The sequence below is a fragment of the Sciurus vulgaris genome (assembly GCF_902686455.1).
Source record: "Sciurus vulgaris genome assembly, chromosome: 6".
Taxonomy (NCBI): Eukaryota; Metazoa; Chordata; class Mammalia; order Rodentia; family Sciuridae; genus Sciurus; species Sciurus vulgaris.
In genome coordinates this window covers 34,328,219-34,349,935 of record NC_136466.1, presented here as the reverse complement: position 1 = coordinate 34,349,935, position 21,717 = coordinate 34,328,219, and the positions used below count along the sequence as shown (strand labels likewise).

Below are 21,717 nucleotides of genomic sequence, written 5' to 3'. Positions count from 1 at the left end.
AAGATCTAATACCAATGTTACATAGTCTATTCCAGATAAAGAAGAGGTAGGAAAACTACTAGTGAGCTCTTATAATTTTATGCTGCCTTGGTATCTGTTTTAATATGAATTGGACTTTATCATTCCAGAAGCAGGGCTTAGTCACCATTGATGTAGTTTCTAGTTCTCTACCTCCTCCTTTTCAACATGATCAATATGCGTATCTCCCTTATACAACCACCTCAAACCCCTGGTGACTGCCTCCCCATATAACAACTAGATACAACCAACTTGATTCTCTGCTTTAACCACCACATCCTCCAGTGACCACCTAGACTCACAGTGTGACTTGTGCCTGCTTGTTGCAAACCCACCAATTAGAATTTCCAGGGAGAAACCTGCTTGGGTAATTCCCTGGACCCCAATGAAGCCTTTAACTCACAAGTCCTTATCTCTGTCTTACTCCCTATCCACTGTAGAGTATGTGTGTTCCAGAGGCTCCCAACTTCCTATTGGCCTTGTGAAGTGTGCTGTCCTCTTCTCTGGGATCTGTAAGTAACATGCTGTTTACATTATTTCAAATGTTGGGCTCCCTATTGTATTTCCCACCCATATATACATCCAAACCTAACTCCCCTCCCCTCCTGGTGAGGGCTCTCCTAGATAGCAGCTGTCTTGGTAGGAATGAACTGGACATAGGTCTGACAAGAGTCAAAAGGGCATCTGCCAGTATAAGATCAGTTTCCTGTGAGAGGGATTCCAGGTCATGGATTGTACACTTAGGCATGATGCTGTCCAACAGGATGAAGAGCATCCCATGAAAGGCTCTCTGTAAACATCCATGACCAAATAAATCCCTGGAGCCCCATCAGGGCAAGAGTAAAGTTTATAGCCATTCTCCTAAGAGATCTGAAGACCAAATTAGGGGGAAAATAATGATACTTACTAAAAGATTTTACAAGGCTATTATTGTCTTGATATCAAAACCAAAGAGGAAAACAACAGCAACAACAACAACCAAAAACCCCCAACAAAACAAACTTATAGACTAACATAATTCATGAACTTAGACACAAAGATCCTCACAATAGCAATGTATAAAAAGAATTATACATCATGCCCAAGTTGGATTTATGCAGGTTCAACATTTGAAAATCAGTCCATGTAATTCATAATAGTAACAGTCTTTGGGAAAATTTCACCTATCATATCAATTGACACAGAAAATTTGACAAAATCTAACATCCATTTATGACTAAACTTTCAACAAGAAGGGCTGCTGCCTCAAATTGATAAAGGACATCTACAAAAATCCTAAGCTAATATTAAAGTTGAAGGACTGAGTGTTGTTCTCTCAAGGACTGGGTAAATATATGAAGGAACAAGGGGAAAGAAGATCTGGTTAGCAGTTTTGTTATGTAAACTCCTCTGGCATAAGGACCTAGAATTTTCTGCAGTGCTTGACTTCTGTCCTTCCTGGTAGAGAGGAGAGGGAAGACACCCTTATTCATGTATGTCCTCCTTTTAGGCAAATTGGGGGAGGGCAGAGAACTTATATGTGTCTACTTCATCTCAGTTGCCTTCAGTTCAAAATAATCCTCATGCCAAAGTGGCATATTTGGGGGTCACACATTCTTCAGGAATCACTGGAATGATAGGATCCATTCATTAAGAGGCAGAAATGAATATAAAAAGATGTTTTCACACTGTCAGTCACTATGAAAAACAAAACACTAGGAACAAAGAAGAGAGGATCCTAAAAGCTTTAGTAGGCAAAAATCACAACACATATTAAAGGGACATAGATTTTCTCCTCCAACAAACTCAACTAGAGCTCCCTTGAACTCTTCTTTTTTAACCAGGCCTTGATTTTTTGATTTCCATGTTCATCTCTGCACTGTCCAATTTTAGCAAGAATCCTTCTAAGTTGGTTCATCCAGAATCCCCATTCTTCATATCTAATCAACCTCAATATCCAATATGGTTCCTCATACTTCACCATTCCCCAGGTGACATCTGAGCATCCTGGTAAGAATCCTTGTAGGTCACTTTAGCCAGAACCTCCCAATATTTTTTTTTTATTTCCCATTTAGTTCATTCTGTCCTATGAATCATAGAACACAGGGATGAACTGAATGACTAAATTCTACGAAACTGGTATTCTATATATTTAAGGCAGAAGTTAATTCTTTAATATAGTAGGTGACTGAGGAATTGGGGTTTGGTTCTCAGGAAACCCTTTTTGAGAAAGGCTAAAACTAAATGACAACTCATGAAAGGTAGTTGCAATGTACACAGATATTCATATCCCTAATATACAATGTCTCAAGCACAAATAAAAGATGATTATATTAATATACAGGGACACAAATAATTCAGAGGTAATGCAGAAAAGAAAAAAGTATAAATTTCCAATAAACACGAAACTATTTTAACTCCCACTAACAAGTAATGAAAATTTAAAAATAAGCAACAAGGCGCCATCATTCTTAGTTAGCAAATTGTCAGAAGGGAAAAAAGTCAGCAAAGATGCACCCAAACTAACCACCCAGGTAGTTTTGGTGGAATGCAAACTAGTAGAGCCATCCCTCAGGATGGGGGGGGGACTAGTTTTACAACCTTCTGCAGATACCAAAACCCAAGGACAGGGGTGGGGAGATAGCTCAGTTGGGAGAGTGCTTGCCTTGCAAGCACAAGGCCCTGGGTTCAACCCCCAACACCGCGCAAAAAAAACAAAAAAAAAAACAAAAAAAAACCCCAAGGACACTCAAGTCCCTGATACAAAATGTTATATGTGCCTGTACACACATCCCAGTATACTTTAAATCATCTTTAGATTCTTTTTAATAAGTAATGCAATGCTATGTAGTTGTTAAAGTGTTGGGGAATAATGACAAGAAAAAAGTCAGTAGGATGTAATTTTGGGGGGAATATTTTTGATTTGCAGTTGGTTAAATCTGGGATGCAGAACCTGCAAATATAAAGACCTGACTTCATTATCTCTCTGGAAGGCAGTCTGACCCAAGTAGATAGTTAGATAAGAATGCAAATGTGTAATACAGGAATTTTGATTTCAGACTTCTCTTATATATATAAAAAAACTACAAACTCCATGAGTATTCATCACTAGAAACCTGCCTACTAAGTATCCAATAAGGGTGTAGGCCTACATATAAATAAGTGAATTACAAGTAAAATAAGTATATTTTGGGCAATGTGGTATGGAAATTGTAGGACCAACCAGGCTACATCATGATTCTTTTGGGAGCGGCTGAGACCAAGGCTCTTCATGGCAGGTTCTTTCCTAGGAATGACCTGGTATGAGCCTCAGGTGGTTTGTCTTGAACAAGTTTGCCTTAGATCAGAGTGCTTCTTCTCTATCAAATCAACATATGTGAAAACATGCAACTGACTTAAAATTAGGTTGAAGGTTCCTACAGGCCAAGCTACTCAGATCTTACTTATGAATTTCTTATAAGACATTAGAGAGCCATTCCTTGATGTTCAGATTTGCAAGGCCTCCTGGAGATGGGAAAGACTGGAGCTGAAGGAAGCAATGAGGATGGTAGGTCACAAAATGCAGTGCGGGGAAAAACAGAGGGTCTGCTGGCATGGGAAGGAGAGGGACAACTCAGGAGGTAGTTCTAGAACAGAATGAACAAAAGTGAATGGGGTGGTGGGTGATAGTGATGGGGAAGGTGGATAGAGGTAGACTTTAAATCAAAAGGCTTATTAAAACCAGCCAGAAACAGCTGAGATGAAGTTCTTCAATCAGGACCTCAATGAATGAAGCCCCTCAAGTTCTACCTCCTTCAGTCATCTCCATTCATCAGCAGCAATCATTGTCTCTATCAATGTCACCCCTCCACTAGTCACCTCCATTGAAGCTTTTTAACCTATATCTCCTGGAAGTTCAACTCCCCAAATTTTCCCAATTCATCACCTGAGTGAGAATTTATCAAAAAATTTTTGTTTTAGTACTGGAGATTAAACCCAGGGGCATTTAACCAATGAGTCACATTCCCGGGCCTTTTTATTTTTTATTTTGAGACAGGGTTTCACTAAGTTGCTTAGGGCCTTGCTAAGTTGCTGAGGCTGGCTTTGAACTTGCAATTGTCTTGCCTTAGCCTCCCGAGTTACTGGGATTACAGGTGTACCCCACCATGCCCAGAAATCTCTCCCATTTAAAAAATTTCCAACCTCTGAGCAGCCCTTCACTGTATATTTATACAAATATTTGTATCACCCTTAGAAGGGAAGGAAGCCACCCAGTTTTCTCTGTTTCATGAGTGCCACAGGCTAGAGATGACCTTATTTACTAGTTTGATCTTAGTTCCAGGACTTTGGTGGCTCAAGGCTGAGAGGGAGCACAGATGGAGGTGGGGGACAGGGCAGATGACCAGTGGGCGTTGGGTGCAAAGTGGCGTACCAGTCCTCTGACTGGTGGGGTAGAGCAAATGAACCACCCATGGAGGGCTGCGAGGGAAGGGTATGGTTATAGGGGTGAGGGAAGCAGGTTACTGGTGGAGGTGGTGTTGTGTAGGAATAGGGACAAGCAGTGGACTCTGGCAAGAAACCAGAGAAAGTGGCAGGAGATAGATGGGCCAGTGGCTGGAGCAATGATCGCTCTTGCTTCCTTTGCTTAGCTCTGCGGTTCTGGAACCAGACCTGAGAAGAGGGGAGAATAGCCAAATCAGAGCTTCTGTCCCAAATAGGTGGCACTGCCACATGTGATCCCCTTCCTCTAAGGACTGGAGGTACAGGCACAGGGAGTAAGCATATCCTACATCACCAGAGGAAGGAAAATTCTACTAGCGGCATGGCTGACCTAGGTCTGCTGACAAACTATACCCTTACCCCTAAACTGTGTCTAAATTTGCCCAATTTCTACAACTTCGGAAGAGTGAGAAATGTCACCTTCCAACAAGAAAGGAATAAATATGACATAGTGACATTTTCTCTCTTAAGATAATGGGAAATATGCCCTAGGGTTCAGTTTAGAGATGAAGACTATTGATAAATGTAATTGTTATAGAAAAGGTTGGATTTAGGGGAGAATTTAGACTTAAGGTTAATTGACTCTGTGGCTAGGATTGAGGAAGCTTTGGGCTGGATGAATCACAAGGCTGTGGTTAGGGACAAGGGACAAAGTTGTGAATGTCTGTGAACAGTTAGAATTGCGTTACTGTTGGAGTTCACATCATTATTAAATGTTGGGAGTAGGTGTTGAAATTCAGGTCAGATTAGCTTAGAGTGAGGGTCGAACTTGAGTGACATTCACAGTGTAGAGGAGGCTGTTTTAAGTGGTGGGCGAAGTTTAGTTCCAGTGATTGTCTATGCCTAGGCAGCCCCCCAGCACTAAAGAGAATCTGCATTTCTCTCTCAAGGTAGGAGGGATCCTGGGGTATCACCTGGATTCTGGCTTCACTGAGGCCTGTGTCCCGTGCGAGACCCTCTCGGGCCCAGATGTCTGGGTACTGGTTCCTTCCAAAGGCTGATTCCAGCTGTTCCAACTGTGTGGGGCTGAAGGTAGTGCGGTGGCGGCGCCGGGAATGCATGTGACCCCGCTGTTCTCCTTGTGGAGAATGCCTTGGTCGCCCCACTCCCACAGCAGAGAGCCTCCTGTAGGGCTGAGAGCTCATGTCTGAGAAGGGAAAGGAAAGGAGGGAGAAGTTACTTATGCATGGGGTTACCTATCTGTCACTGGACCATTTATGTTGATCCCTGTATTCTGCTCAATGCCCCCCTATGCTGATTCCCTTTGGGACACCCTGCTCACACCAGAAATCCTTTCTCTTTCATAACCACTCTTCCTGCACCTAGCTCAGCCTCAGTTGCTGCTTTACCTCTGGGACTGGGTTGTCTGCATAAGCTTACCTCTTACACCCACTTCCCACCCTGGGCATGCACACTTTGTTTACCTGACAACATCCCGCTGATCCCTGTTACTACTGCCCCTTTACGTGCCTTCACCTCCAAGTACGCTGCACACCACCTGGGGCACACCTTGTGGGTCTTCTTTTGCTTTCATGCCCGAACAAGCTTTCTAGGTTTCTATCGAAGATCCCTTTGCTTGTTTCCTGCACTTATGAGTTGCGTTCACCTTACACTTCTTTATACAGCTCCATCCTCCCATACCCCCGACCTGGGAAGACAAAGCATTCCCCACTGTTGTACTCAGGCACACCCTCCCCTTACCTATGTACTCTCTGTCATCTCTCCTACCCCTGCCCTGGCCAGGCCACCAGGCTGCAGGAACCTGAGCTCGTGGGAAAGGCTCACCTCTCCTTGCTGCAGTCTCAGTAAGCCCCCACACTAATTAGTCTGAGAACTGCTGGGGGAAGAGAGAACAGGGAGGAAAGGGGAGACACCTGGGAAGGTTCATGCTGAGAAAAGGAGATGTCTGGAGCAGACACCTATTCCCACGGGGACCCAAGTGTGTGGCTTCCCACCCAGTCTTCACTGTCCACCTTGGGGTCTTACATATATTGTACTGCTCTCTCATGATCAAAGCCCTGGCCCCTCCAGTTCCCTCCCTCATAGAAGGTAGTGCCTTCAGATGAACTCTGAGGTTAGGAGTGAAGGCATAGGCTCCAGCTGTGCCTCATTTCCATCTGTAAATCAAAGAAGTTCTATTGTTCTATACTATTTTAGGACCCCATTGTTTTAATATGCTAGAATTCTGGTTTTCTTTTCTTCTCCTAACCTTCCTCAGGGTGAACCACTGCCTCAGAGACTAGGTATTGAGTCTCACATCTGTTGCCCACCTCAGGGCCCCAAGCCCAGCCTGGGGATTCACTCACCCACTGTGGAGGTCAGAGTCCCTGTGGCTGGGTATCTCTCAGGCAAGAGGCTGCTGCAAATTCGCCCCTTCCTTTGCTTACCCTGCTGGTTCCTCCCTTCAGCTTCCATGACTAGCCACCAACACCAAAGATGGTCCAGCCTCCTGTGTCCCTGAATCTTTGATTCTAGCTCAGTCTTTCTGTTTCTGTTAATCCCCTCTATGCCTGTGATCTCTCTCCTTCTTCTGTTTGTACCTCCGTCTGAATCTCTGATCTGTGTGTGTGTGTGTGTGTGTGTGTGTGTGTAGATATAGGTATAGATATCTATCTTTTTCACTGTCTCTTCTTTTTTTCTAATTCCTCAATCTCATTCCCCATCTCTCTCTCTCTCTCTCTCTCTCTCTCTCTCTCTCTCTCTCTCTCTCTCTCTCTCTCTCCTTCATCTGATTCTCTACTTTTCTCTCCCTCAATCTTCTCTCCACCAGGACGCTGCTCTCCTTTCAGCTGCCTATTTTCCCACACCACCTCTCTCTCCTTGAGTCTTGGAGGAGTGACCTTCTCCTGGCCCCTCTGGGCCCATCCAATCATTACCTGGTCACCAGAGCCCCCTTGCTCTGGGGAGGATAACAAGCCGGATGAGGGAAGGTGTTCTGTTGGAGGGTCCAGGGACTGGGGCCAAGAGCTCATATTCCCAGGGGACCAGTTTCTTTTGTCCAGTTAAATCCCTTCCTGGGAGCAGGCAGAGAAAGGAAGGGGAAAATACATTCCTGCTAAGCCCCCCTTCTCAGAACTTCACTGTGGGGAGGGAGGAGGAAGGTGGGGACAATTGGAGGGTAAGAGGCAGGGCCTTTCTGGCATCTCAGTGTGCAGGTGATATCCAAGGACCTGTTTCTAGGAAACTAAAAAATGAAATGAAAAATCAAGTGCATGCTTCTCCTCCCAGGTACCCTTATATCCCAGAATATACCAGCCACCCCCTCAAGACAATCTGAACTCAATCCATAGGATGTCTTTAGGACACCAGTATTCTCATGTACTTTCTGATTCCTTCCTTCAAAAGTCATTTCCTCATTCATCTAGAACTCTCAGGACATCATGACCTTTCAAGGTCACCCAGATTAAAAAAATACCCTGATCCTTGACAGCATGTGAATTCCAGGAGCATCCTGACCTACCCAGACCTCAGGGTACTCTGCAATAATCAAATTCCCATGATATCCTGGCATTCTGATTCTTTAAGGAAATTCTGACATATCTGGAATCTCTGAGCAGTCAGGACCCCTATAGCACTCTGACTCCTGAAGTACCCTGGAAGTACGTTCTGGTATCCCCATGATACCCTGACACTTTAAGGACAATATAATACTCTAGGTCTTTAGGATCCTCCATGACATAGTGAAACCTAAGGGCACTCTGGTACCCAGGATATTCCACCTTTACTAGGTGATTCCCACTCTGTTCCATGAAGTTCCAACCTCTCAGGAAACACTGACCTGATAACACAGTAACTTTCTTGGAACTTGTATTCCCACAATCTGATCCCCAAGGTTACTCTAACTCCTTAAACACATCCTTTAAAAACGTCTTGACAACTCAAGTAAGAAAACATCATAATCCTCTAGGATTCTGACATTTATAATATGGTCCACACACAGATCATCAGCAGCAGCAGGTGGGAGCCTGTTAGAAATATAGAATGTAATGTCCCACCTACTGAATGTCCACAAATATGCCAAAGAGTAATACAAAAGATAACTGACTTTGGGGGTCACAAATAAATTTTAGTAATTGGGTGAGTTCACAAATGTGGAATCCATGAATAATGAAGGTAGAGTGTACTTACCTCATGAAGTTGTAATGATTAAGAGTTAGTAAGAGAGCAGCATATAGAAGAGTACCTTGAATATCATCACCATCATCGTAATCATTATCACCACCACCACAATTCCTAAGGATTCTAACCCTAAGAATAATTGTGTTCATGTCAAATACTGGAATTTCGAGGGCAAAAAAGATGTTTTCACTTTAGGAGAACATGTACTTCTAAGGAGCTTTGAGATCTTTAGCTTATGGTCACATAGTAGTTTGAGCTCACAGTGATTCCATGACCCTCTAGGATACACAGACCACAAAGACATGGTGAGATGTGGGAAGCCTCAACCTCATAAGAAATTCCTTGACATGACAGGAGGTAGACATTAAGGTATCCATTCCTCTTGCTCATTCAGAACTCCCAGCTGACTCTACTCTTATACGAGGTATGCCACCACTGAAAAACCACTCAACACCCAACCGCAGTCTAGAAGATACCCTGACCATAAGGCTTGCCCATAGGACTGTGTGTGCACGTGCACGTGTGTGTGTGTGTGTGTGTGTGTGTGTGTGTGTGTGTGTGTGTATGGTGCTAGGGATTGAATCCAGGGCCTCATGCATGTAAGCAAATTCTCTACCACTAAGTTACATTCCCACTCCTTTTAATTTTCAGACAGGGTCTCACTAAGTCTCCTAGGCTGGCCTTGAACTTGAGATCTCTGCCTCAATCTCTGGAGTAGCTGATATTACAGGTGTGCCCCTCTTCATCCAGCTCCAGAAGACATTTTGACCAGTAAAGACATATCCTTATTTTCTAAGACTCCTTGATCATTCAGTGTACTCTTAGTTCTCAGAATGTCTTGATGACAGGACACTTGTGTCCAGTGCACTCTTTCTTAGTACAAGAATCCTCAACAGGCACCTGGTCATTGCCACTCTCTCCCTATCCTCTACACACAGATAGTCGAGAATAGCTTTTGACACACAGAACCCCATGAGTCCACACAGTAATTCTTTTAATTCTCAAGAAATCTTGACTTCTCAGGAAACCTTCTCATGGAATCCACTCTTATTAATATACAACATTATGTGTGTCACATAGATATATAATGTCCCCAATTTGCCAAAATATCTTAACTTTCTTGGTATTCTCAGTCTTCTTGAGCATGCTCCGTTCATCCAGGACTTTCTAATTTCTGAATATACTCTGGTGGTTTAAAGACACCTTGATATTCCATAACAGATCTGTTCGAATCTATCCAAACCCCCAAGGACCACTTTATCTTCAAAATATCTGATTCTCATTCATTCAGATGCCAAAGGGCTATGCTGACGTATGTGACAATCTTGACAACTATGGGCTTCTGGAGCATCCAAGAGTCTCTGAATCACCCAGATGACCCAATTTATGAAACACTCCAACTCTAAGAACAGTTTTGACCCTCTAGAAACTTTGACATCAAAGTTACTGATGCGATAAGGACACTTAAGGACACTTTAAGAATGTTTCTATGCATTGTACAAATATGGCATAATGAATCCCACTATTAGGTATGATTATAAAGCACTAAAAAAATTCTTCTGGATGGCAGAATAGAGAGGTCACATTCCTGGCTACTGCTTGGAGTGAAACCAATAAAACTGACAGGCAGCTTCTCAGCAAGGTTGGTGAACAAAAAAACGTGGGGGGACTTTGTTGGAATTTAAAACTGGACATTCAAAGCAGATTGGGGGCTCAGGAGTTTGGATATAATAAAACAAGGAAGAAATCCCCAGCAGCACAGTTACTGCCACAGTCAGGTCAGAATCTCTATCCAGATAGGTCCCTCCATGAGCATAGTGGAGGGATAAGGGAATTAAAGGAACCTGCACTTTTGGGAAGCCTGAGGTATGTCTGGGTATGGAGATCCTTCTCTAATATAGACCATGTTCCCTGTGACCTAGACCTTCACATATATATCACATATATTGGCATACAATTATAATATTACCTTAATATATTTTTAGCACCTATATTTTGATAGCTCCCTTTCTATTGATAGTAATTTTTGTGTTCTTGCTTTTTTTGATTAGATTTGTTTGATTTTTATCAAATTTTAGCTGTATTATTTCTTCTCTATTTCATATATTTCTGCTCCTACTTTTATTTTTCCTCCCTGCTAATTAATTTGAAAATACTTTGTTATTCTACCTTATTTCTGATACAAGTGCTTTAAATTATAAATGTTCATCTGAGTACTGTTTCATCCCAGAGATCCTGATATTTTAAGCTGTTATTATAACTTAGTTCAAAACACTTTTTATTTATTTTTCCTGTGCTTTCTTCTTCTACCTCAGAGATATTTATAAGTGTGCCTTTTAATTTTGAAATAGTTGATGTGGGGGTGGTGTTCCATGTATCTCAAGGTGATTGATTTCTAATGTAAGAAGTCATGCAGGAAACACAGTCTGCATGATTTCAAATAAAAAAGTAATGGAAATGCTTTTTATATTGATTGTATTGTTTGTATATATGTCAAAACTGATCAAATTGCATACTTCAAATATGTGCTTTTTATTGTACTTCAATTTTAACTCAATAAAGCTATGGAAAAAAATGTTCTTCTGACTTGATACATGTTCCTTACAGGCCCAGGACACCTGCCTCCCATGACATCCTGTCTCTCCAGTCTTCCTGTCTTCCCAAGATGCTCTGAGTCTCCCAAACTCTCTGGCTCTCCTCTTTCAGGCACATCTGACCTTCTATAACTTATTGGCTCCTCTAAGAATGCTGTCACCCCAGAGTACTCTGATCATTTAGGATGTCATAATTACACAAAACACCTGGAACTTACATGGGCAGGCTTACTATCCTCAGATGATGCTTATATCCTCTGTGAATCATGTCTCTGTAAGGATGTATCAGATAACATAAACCCTAGTTCTTCTGAACATATGAGCACTATCTTCTAGTTTATTCAACCATAAAGGGACATCTTCATGTCCTAAGACACTCTCACTTCCAGGGTAGATAGCCATCCAAAGTGACTTAGGTCCTCCAGTACATCTGATACCTCAGGAAACTCTAACCCTATAAGGACATCCAGCCTATTGAGTTCCCTGTGACCTTGCAGAATAATCTTAAGTATCCACTGAGCACCCAGGAAATTATGTCTCTTAAGGGTACTCTAATCCTAGAAGGATACCTTGTGAATTAGATTGCCTGTATTCAGATTCTGCAACTACTCCTTTGGTTGTAAATTATTTAATCACTTCAAGCCTCGTTTTTCTCATTTGTAAACTGACTACTGCTATGGTTTGAATAAGCATCTCCCAAAGGTCCATACACAAATACTTGGTCCCCCCAATTGTGATACTGGAAGGCACCACAGATCTTTAAGGTGGTGGATCTGGTGGGAGGTCCTTAGATCACTGTGGATGCAAGAAATTGAGAGACTCTACATGTTCTTGCTTTCTCTGTGTTCTCTGATTCAAGATGTGACTATTTGTATATACACACTCCTGCCATTATACACTGCCCATACCAGAGACCAAACCAATAGGCCTGCCCAATCTTAGACTTGAATTTCCTAAACTGTGAGTTAAATAAACATTTTCTCTTTATAAAGTTTGTTGTCTCAGGTAATTCATTGTGGTAACTCTAACCTAAGAAAAGTACAAAGCTAGGACATTCCTTCTGTGATATGGGCAGGAAAGGACAGTACCTGTTTGCTGTAGTGCCCTAGGCGAGGGCCTGATCTCAGGACACAGGATAATAAATAGAATGAATTTCAGGAGTGGTGCCAGAAACCACCTTTATTTAATGTTAAGAGTTTCAAATTTGTCATCTTTAAATATTTATTCTGGAGCACAAGGTGGATTAGGATGGATCAAGGTGGTTCACGCTTTAATAAAACTTCTGGACAATAATATTGTCAAATATTCTTGGTCTTGGGTGAGATATTCTTAGTGAGATAGGGATGAGGTTATTTTTTTTCCAGATGGATATTCAATTGTCTCAGTGTCAAGAAAACATTTTCCTTTTTCTTTTGTGCATGTGGGGGTCTCATTATAATGTCCAGGTTGACCTCAAAATCCTGGACTCGAAGATCCTCCCACCTCAACCTCCCAAATAACTTGGACTACAACCACTCATCACCATTCCCTGCTCAAAAAACTTTTCTTTCCTCATTGCTCTAAATTCCATAAAGCATGCTGGAACTTTGATTTGGATTATATTGAATCAATGAATGAAAGAGATGTTTTTAAAGAACTGCTACTTGTTCAATAAGACAAAGGTGTCTAATAGTGCATGAGAAAGAACCTGTCTTTGGAAGACTGACTAGAAGGCTGTTCCCAAGTCCATCTTCAGGTTGAGGACTAAAGGAAAACATTTATTGTTGCCTTTGTGCCTAAAAATCTAAGCTGATTTCTACCATTTTTAGGTCACATTCTCCCTCAGAAACATCTCATGCTACTTTGGAGAGATCTGTGGCCATTTGGATTTTTGACCTTGGTAAGACCTAGATTTTTCTGTCTTTCTACAGATTTTTTTTGAAGTCCAGTAATTAACCAAATTATATCTTGGATCCAATAGTCTAGATAAATTTCCCCTGAATTTTGGTCTACTGACTCTTCACATGATATTGGGATGAATAGTTGTCTAGATGGAAAAGCCCCTTTAAGGATAAGAGGTACTAGAAAGGAAAATAATTCTAAAGATAATGTTTTAGGGTTCTCTAGAGAAAAGACTGAAAGGACATATGTAATAAAGGATTAGTTATAGTAAATTGACTTATGGAGGCTGAGAAGTCTCAAGAACTTCTGCAAGCAAGCTGGAGACCTAGGAATTCCAGTCTGAAAACTGGCAGACTTGAGACTTAAGAAGCATTTGCCAGTAAATGGATAAACCTGAAGGCTATTGTGCTAAGTAAAATCAGCCAATTTCCCCAAAATAAAAGGTTGAATTTTTTTTTTTCCTGATATGTGAAAGTTATCCCACAATAAGGGTTTGGAGGGGAAGAACAGAAGTTCAGTGGATTAGACAAAGGGGAATGAAGGGAAGGGAGGGAGGATAGGAAAAGGAAAGACAGTGGAATGAATCAGACATAACTTTCCTATGTACATATGTAAATACACCACAATGAATCTCACCATTGTGTGCATCCACAAGACTGCAGTCATAATTAGAATGAGATATATTCCATGCTTGTATAATTATATATCAAAATGGAATCTACTGTCATATATTACTAAAAAGAACCAATAAAAAGAGGAGAGTGTAGATTTCAGTTTCAATCTAAAGGCAGGAAAAAACCCATGACCCAGCTTGAGCGGCTGGGCAGGAGGAGTTCTCTTTTTACTCACGGAAAGATCAGCCTTTTGTTCTATTTGGGCCTTCAATTGATTGGATGAAACTCACTGACATTTGGGAGGGTAGTCTGCTTTACTCAGTCTACTGTTGAATCAAACATTGATTTCTTTTTCTTTTTTCTTTTTTTTTTTTTTTTTTGTCTTTTTTGGAACTGGGAGTTGAACCCAGGGCTTTGTGAATGTGAGGCAGATGCTTTGTCCAAGCTACATCCCCGCCCTCAAACATTGATTTCAATATATACATGTTTCAAAATACTACATGGTACCTCATAAATATGTAGTTTTATGTATCAATTAAAAAAATTAGGCAGGTGTGATGGTGTATGCTTGCAATCCAAATTGACTCAGGAGGCTGAGGCAGGAGGATCGCAAGCTCAAAGCCAGCCTCACAATTAAGCAAGACTCTAAGCAACTTAAGGAGACCTGTCTCAAAATAAAAGAAGGTCTGAGAATGGGGATCAGTGGTTAAGCACCCCTGCATTCAATGACTGTTATAAAAAATAATTAAAATTTGAAAAATGTTAGACTCATCCAAAAACACTCTCACAGATACACTCTGAATAATATATATATATATATATATTTTTTTGGTGTTGCTGGGGATTGAACCCACGGCCTTGTGCCTGTGAGGCAAGCACTCTACCAACAGAGCTATATCCCTAGCCCTTCTGAATAATATTTGATCAAATGCCTGGGTACCATGTGGCCCAGTCAAGGTGACACAAGAAATTAACCATTACAGATAATATGGTCTCTCTTCCCCTACCAAACAGTCTAATAAGAAATGAAGTCAGTAGTCTTGAAGAAAGTATTTTAAAATGTAGTTCAGAGAAATTTGACTTATTATATTTTCTGTTCCATTTCTTATTTTCTCTATCTCAAGAACAATTATCCTTATGCTAATATGATTATACACAGTTTTTTAAAGTGAACCTTCAGTTTTTACCAGTCATATCTCTTATCATTCAATTTTTTTTTTTTTGTGGTGCTGGGGACTGAACCCAGGGCCTTGTGCTTGTGAGGCAAGCATTCTACCAACTGAGCTATATCCCCAGCCTGTTCAAATATTTTTAAGAGGGAGACTAAATTGCTACTGTTATTAAAATTTTTAAATTTCTTTTTAAGATTATCTACCTAATGAAGATTCTCATTAAAAATGAATCCATGTGTTTATTTAATTCCTTTGTTTAGAAAGGACAATGTTCTGGTGTGGATGTGAGGTGTCCCCTCAAAAGCTCACATGTGACACGATGCAGGAAGGTTAAGAGGAGAAACGATTGGGTTATAAGAGTCTTAACCCAATCAGTGAATTAATCTCAGATGGGATTAATTGAAATGGTAGGGTGTGGGTGGAGGAGGTGGGGATTGGGACATGGCTATGGGGTATATATTTTGTATCTGGAGGGTGGAATCTCTTTCTCTCTGCTTTCTGATGATGTGAGCTGCATCCCCCTGCCACAGTCTTTTGCCATGATGATCAGCTTCACCTGGAGCCCTGAGGAATGAAGCCAGCATTCTATGAACTAAGACCCCTGAAACTGTGAGCCCTCAAATAAACCTTTCCTCCTCTATAATTGTGCTGGTCAGATCATTTTAGTCACAGCAGTGAAATAGCTGTCTAAAACAGACAACGTAAAGATAACTTGTGTATTGAATAAAGAAAACACATAAGGATCATGAATAAAATTAAATCCCAGAAGGAAGGTGTTGACCTCAACACAAAATAAACAGGTTTACATTAATATAATTCATTATATCAACAGATAAAAAGCACATGATTATCTAGCATTTGATACAACTTATAATTATTCATAATTTTAAAATGATATAACTAGGAAATGCTTTGTCTTAGTAAAATTATCCATTGAAACCTAGGATAGTCTGATAAAAATTCTCTCTAAAAAAGCCCTCAAAAATATTGTCACTTTTTTTTTCTTTTTGCAAAGCTCTGAACCAACTTGGGTCTCCTCCTTGCTAAGCAAGTGGTCTACCACAACCTCTGAACTGTATCCCTAGTCCCCAAACTTGTCACTGTTAAGTGGTAAAACATAATTTGTGTTCTCTTAAAATTAGAAAAATTAGGCCTTGCTGTCTTTACTTCCACTACCCAACACTGTCCTTTATATACTAGTCAATTAAATTAGACATGAAATTGAAATAAAAGGCATAAGGATTTGAAAAAAATTATCATTATTAAGATTATATCTTTGTTTATATAAAATATTCAAGAGAATTTATATAAAATTATCAAAACTAATAAGAACTAACAAATCATCAGATATGATTAAAATGCAAAATCAGTTAGTTATATATACCAGAGATAGCTGATTAAATAATGCTACCAGAAAAAAATTATACTGCATAATTATCCATATTGTTAAAGATATGTCAGAACTTTAGAGAATAAAAAGATTATGAAATTGAAGAACAAAAGAAGAATCAAATAGATGAGAACGTAGCCCATTGACATAGGTTCAGAATTAAAGGGTGTAATCATCCTAATTAATCAAATATTTGATATGATTTCAATCAAAATCCAAAAGATTTGAAAAATATGTGGGAAAATACAGATCCCAGAAGTCAAAACTATTTTAAAAGAGTAAGCAGATAAACAAAGGATAAAGGAGGAATTTGGCCTTTCACCTATCATAACAGTATTGTTTTGGTTTGCATGTGAGGTGTCCCCCAGAAGCTCATGCAAGAAAGTTCAGAGGTTATGAGAGCCTTAACTCAATCAGTGACTTAATCTCTTGATGGGATTAAGTGAGTGGTAACTGAAGGCAGTTAGCTGTGCCTGGAGGAAGGTCATTGGGGGCTTGCGTTTGGTGTATATATTTTGTATCTGGCGGTGGAGTCTCTGCTTCCTGATCATCGTGTGAGTTGTTTCTCCCTGCCTCACTCTTCCACCATGTTTTTCTGCCTCACCTGGAACCTTGAGGAATGAAGCTGGCTGTATAATAGCCAGATATCAGTATGATCCATATGCAAAAAAGAAGAGGGGGGAAAAGGAAGAGAGAAAGAGAAAGAGGGATAGAGAGAGAGAGAGTGAGAGAGAGAAAGAAGGAAATTTATGACATTTGCAGGCAAATGGATGAAATTGGAGAATATCATGCTAAGTGAGATAAGTCAATCTTAAAAAACCAAAGGACGAATGATCTCGCTGATAAGCAAATGATGATACATAATGGGGGGCGGGAGGGAGGCAAGAATGGAGGAAGGAGGGACTGTATAGAGGGAAAAGAGGGGTGGGGGGAAGGAAAAAATAACAGAATGAATCAAACACCATTACCCTATGTAAATGTATGATTACACAAATGGTATACCTCTACTTCATGTACAGAGAAACTAGTTGTACCCCATTTGTTTACAATAAAATAAAAAGAAAGAGGAAGAAAGGAGGAAAAGAAGGAAGGGAGAAAGGAAGCAAGAAGGAGGGAAAGAAAAGGAAGAAAAAAAGAGACACTTGGAGCCCTACCTCCTACCAAACACAAAAATTAACTTAAAATGGACTGTACACCTAAATGTAAAATTTAAAAGTAGAATCTTCTAAAGCCTAGGAAAAAATCTTTGAGATATTCAATTAGATCAAGATGTTTTAGATATTACAACAAAAATAATTGATAAATTAGACATCAAAATTTAAAACTTCTGTTATTCACCCAATACTGTTAAGTGAATTAAACAGCCAGCTGCACAATGCAAGAAAATATTTGTAAATCATATATATATATATATGACAAAAAACATGTATATATTTAATCATGTCTGTTAAAGGACATACATCTGGAATATACAAATCCTAGAATAGAAAAAAAACTATCTAGTTTTTTAAGGGGCAAGGAATTTGGATAGGAAACCCACTAAGAAATATATACAATACAACTAACTTGGAGGAAAGTTTGGATATTTCCTAAAATGTTAACTACTCATCCATTTCTCTTCTATGTATTTATTATGCTTGATACATGCTTGGGACCAGAAGTGTTTCAGATTTTGGATTCGTTTGGATTTTGGACTATTTAAATATACTTAATGACATACCTTGGGGTATGGCAGTATCCATGCAACCACCCCAGTGCTCTGCTGCCTTGAAATGTCCTCTGCCGGATTTATCAGTCCATTACTTCCAGATTTGGCTTCCCACAAACTCTCAGGATATGGGCAAAATATTGGCAAGTTGCTTGCCAGAAATAACATGAATGGCCTCTAGTCTTATTCCCAATAGAGTCCTCATTTCCCTCTGAAACATCATGAGCACAATCTTTGCTATCTACATTCTTATTGTCATTCTGCTCTTCTGAGTTCCCACCAAAATTATCCAGTAAGCTCTGCCTACACCATTTGAAGACTTCTGCAGCCTGCATCTCCAAACTTTTTCAAATTCTTTCTGAAAACCATTTTCAAAGACTTCTGAATTGCATGGTAAGGTTAATCACAGCAAAGACCATTTTTTGGTATCAATTTCTGTTAGACAGCTTTAGGTGAGTTGGAGCATCATGGTCAAAAGGCACAATGGAAATACAATTGACTGCCTCATGGCAGGTAGGAAGCAGAGAAAGAGAGGGAAAGGGGCCACAGGAAAGATGAACCCTTTAAGGGCACACCTACCTCCCCAAGCCCTGCCCCACTTGCCTACAGTTGCCACTCAGTCCATTGAAACTAGGATTGATTAGGTTATAGCTCTCATAAACCAATCATTTTACCTCTAAATAATCCTGAATTAACAACGAGCTTTGGGGCAATGCATATTTAAACCATCACAGCCACTCTTCCTCGTCACTTCCATATTGGTAGGTTGAAGATTACCTTCAGCTTTACCACACATAACCTGTCTCAGGAATTTTTTTTCTTGTCAAGTGCAAAGGTTTCATCCTCCTGGATTCTGTCTCAGGGCCCAGTCTGTCTTCTGAAAACATCTAGATCATGTACAGAATTTGAGCTCTGAGACAGCTTTATTTTACCTTTTACCCAGTATAGAATGAACCTCATCTTTAGGGTCTATATGTGTTTAACTCCATCTTTTTCTTTCTTTTTCTTTTTTTTTTTTTTTTGGCTTAACAGTATTTATTTCTCTCTAATGCAAAGTACAAAGGGAGATCTCTGCTCTCCTCAATCAATTTCTTGTCTCAAATCACAGTGGCCTTCTCCCACCAACAGCTCTCAGTGCCATCCTGGGATCATCGGGACTTCAGTTCCACAGGACTTGGGAATTAGGAAGCACCACACAGTCACCATTCGCTAGACCTGGACATGCTGTCCACGGCTTGCATCCACATCCTTCTAGACAGTGCTCAGGTCCAGGACACACCAATGAGGCTGAGAAGTGTGGACTTGGGGAACACACAACCTGCCTCTGCCATGCAGGGTTCTCTCTGGAAGTTCTCTGAAGCTTGCTGAGATGTGCTTCTGACAAAGGCTGTCACTTCTCTCCTGTGAGTTATCTGGTGCCTACGGAAGTCTGACTTCTGATGGAAAGATTTCTCACATTTTTTCTTATTTTGGTTATATCTTTTTTCTTTTATTTGTTCTAAGTAGTTATCTATGACAGTAGAATGCACTTTGACACATCATACATAAATGGAGTATAACTTCTCATTTTTATGGTTGTACATGATGTAGAATCACATGGGTCATATAGTCATATATGCACGTGGGGTAATAATGTCCAATTCATTCTACCTTCCTTTCGACTCCCATACACCCTCCCCTCTGCCTAATCCAAACTAACTCTATTATACCCTCCCCACTTATTGTGAATAAGCACCCACAAATCAGAGAAAACATTTGACCTTTGTTTTTTGGGGATTGGCTTACTTCATTTAGCATGATATTCCCCAGCTACATCCATTTACCAACAAATGCCATAATTTTATTCTTCTCTAAGTTTGGGTAATATTCCATTGTGTATATATACCATATTTTCTTTATTCATTCATCTGTTGAAGAACACCTAGATTTACCACATTCTTCATGCACAGGTTTCTACCATGTGTGAGTTCTCTGGTGCCTGCTGAGGTGTGACTTCTGGCTTCCTACACTCATCACACCTGTGGGGCTTCTCTCCTGTGTGGGTTCTCTGGTGCATGGCAAGGACAGACTTCTGGAAGAAACACTTCCCACATTTGCTACATCCATTGGGCTTCTCTCATGTGTGGGTCTTGGTCTTATGGTACAAAATGAGGTCTGACTTCTTATAGAAAGACTTTCCACACTCCTTATATTCACAGGGCTTCTTTCCAGCATGGGTTCTGTGGTGTAAAATGAGGTCTGACTTCTGGTTGAAAGACTTCCTGCACTCATCACACTGGTAGGGCTTCTCCCCTGTGTGGGTCCTCTGGTGCGTGGTGAGGGCTGACCTGCGGTAGAAAGATTTCCTGCACTTGCCATACTTGTGGGGTTTCTCCCCTGTGTGAGCTCTCTGGCTTCTGGGCAGAGACCCATCACCCAAGTCAAACTTGCTGTGCTCCTGTGTGTGTTCTCTGCTGTGTGAAGTACGTTATGGTCATGAAGGGCTTCTCACATTCATTGCACACACAAGTGTGGGAAGTCATCCTTATTTAGCAGAATCAGACTAGGTTGAGCATGGGATGCAGACGCCTGGCTTCGAGGAACTAACAGTCATGGAGGTCTGTTCTAGATTGCCAAGAAGCATGTGGTGCTTCATGGGAGTGTTTCCCTATATCTTTCTGGAATTTTCTCCTTAAGAGAATGGCTCTCCTAACTCCACTCTATCCTGTTCATCACAGAAACAGCTCCTCCCAGTCCTGGCCCCCTTTACCTGTGTGTTATAAATAAAAGAGAGTTGGGTGACTCCAGGTTGTTGTTGTTAGAAGCCAGAGCTGGTATGGCCAGACCCATCAGGCCCCCTCTCATTTAAAGAGTATTGACTCTTGTATGTTTATTGAATAGATATGTTTTTTGGGTAATAGATTGAAAAACAATCAACATTCTTCTCCAGCAATTAACCCTTTTCTCATCCACATGGGACATGGCTGAGAGGCCCCCACCCCCCACACAGGGTTTTATTCTCTGGTGGTGAGCCAGTATGGGCTTGAAGGATGTCTTCCCACAGACCCTGTACTCACAAGCTCTCCTTCCCCACCTGGGTTACCTCCTGGACACTGAGGGCAGCCCTCAGCACAGGCACTGTATTTGCAGGAAAGCTCTCCTAGGCAAACCCTCTTCTGAAGAATATCATTCCTGGGCCACAGACCTGGACTTCTCTGCTATGCTCAAGGTCCTGTCACATTCGTTGAACGTCTTGGTGTGGACCAAGATGCTCTGGGTGCCTGGGGAGCTTCCCAGCCAGTCCACGTTGGCCAGGCCCCTCTCCCATGTGCAACCTGTCAGGCTCTCCAGGGAGAAGCATATTCTGATATACAACAAGCTCCACTGTCCTCATTCTTAAATAGTTTCCATTACTTATAATCAGCTCTGAAATCTGACTTTAGCTCAAATTAAATGTTCTTTGTAATTCAGCTATCTCCTCTGCTATGCTGCGGCTGGTGATCACAATTTGCCACAGATGTCTGCCTTGACTCTCCTTGTGGGTCTCAATCGGATCCTTCACTTTCTGGACACCTAAAAGGATCAACAACAACAAAAATGCCGATGAAGCACACCTAGGCATTTCTTATGGAATACTCACGTAAAGGTATGAAGTTTCTTTCAATACTAGTGGCCGACTGATCTAAAATATCAAAAATAGATACTGATGTATGATGATTATGTCTTTTCTCCCTAGTAAGTTGATGTAACAAACAGTATAGGTAGATTTTACTATGTTAAATCC

The 21,717-nt window shown here is 40.8% G+C and overlaps 2 protein-coding genes and 1 pseudogene across 3 annotated transcripts in view; 1 reads left to right on the top strand and 2 right to left on the bottom strand.

The window, feature by feature from the left end:
* LOC306663696 (platelet-activating factor acetylhydrolase IB subunit alpha-like) overlaps positions 1-21,717 on the top strand; it is a 428,586-nt pseudogene that overhangs the window by 76,684 nt on the left and 330,185 nt on the right. The window lies entirely within an intron of this gene.
* The window catches only part of ZNF879 (zinc finger protein 879), a 261,034-nt gene that overhangs the window by 197,437 nt on the left and 41,880 nt on the right, over positions 1-21,717 (bottom strand). The gene's annotated exons all lie outside the window — the stretch shown is intronic.
* On the bottom strand, positions 4,309-6,891 carry PROP1 (PROP paired-like homeobox 1; the record flags this gene model as incomplete). The annotated part of the gene is made up of 3 exons (XM_079144718.1): positions 4,309-4,647; positions 5,391-5,623; positions 6,783-6,891. The coding sequence occupies 3 exons, from the start codon at positions 6,889-6,891 to the stop codon at positions 4,309-4,311; spliced, it is 681 nt and encodes a 226-aa protein (XP_079000844.1).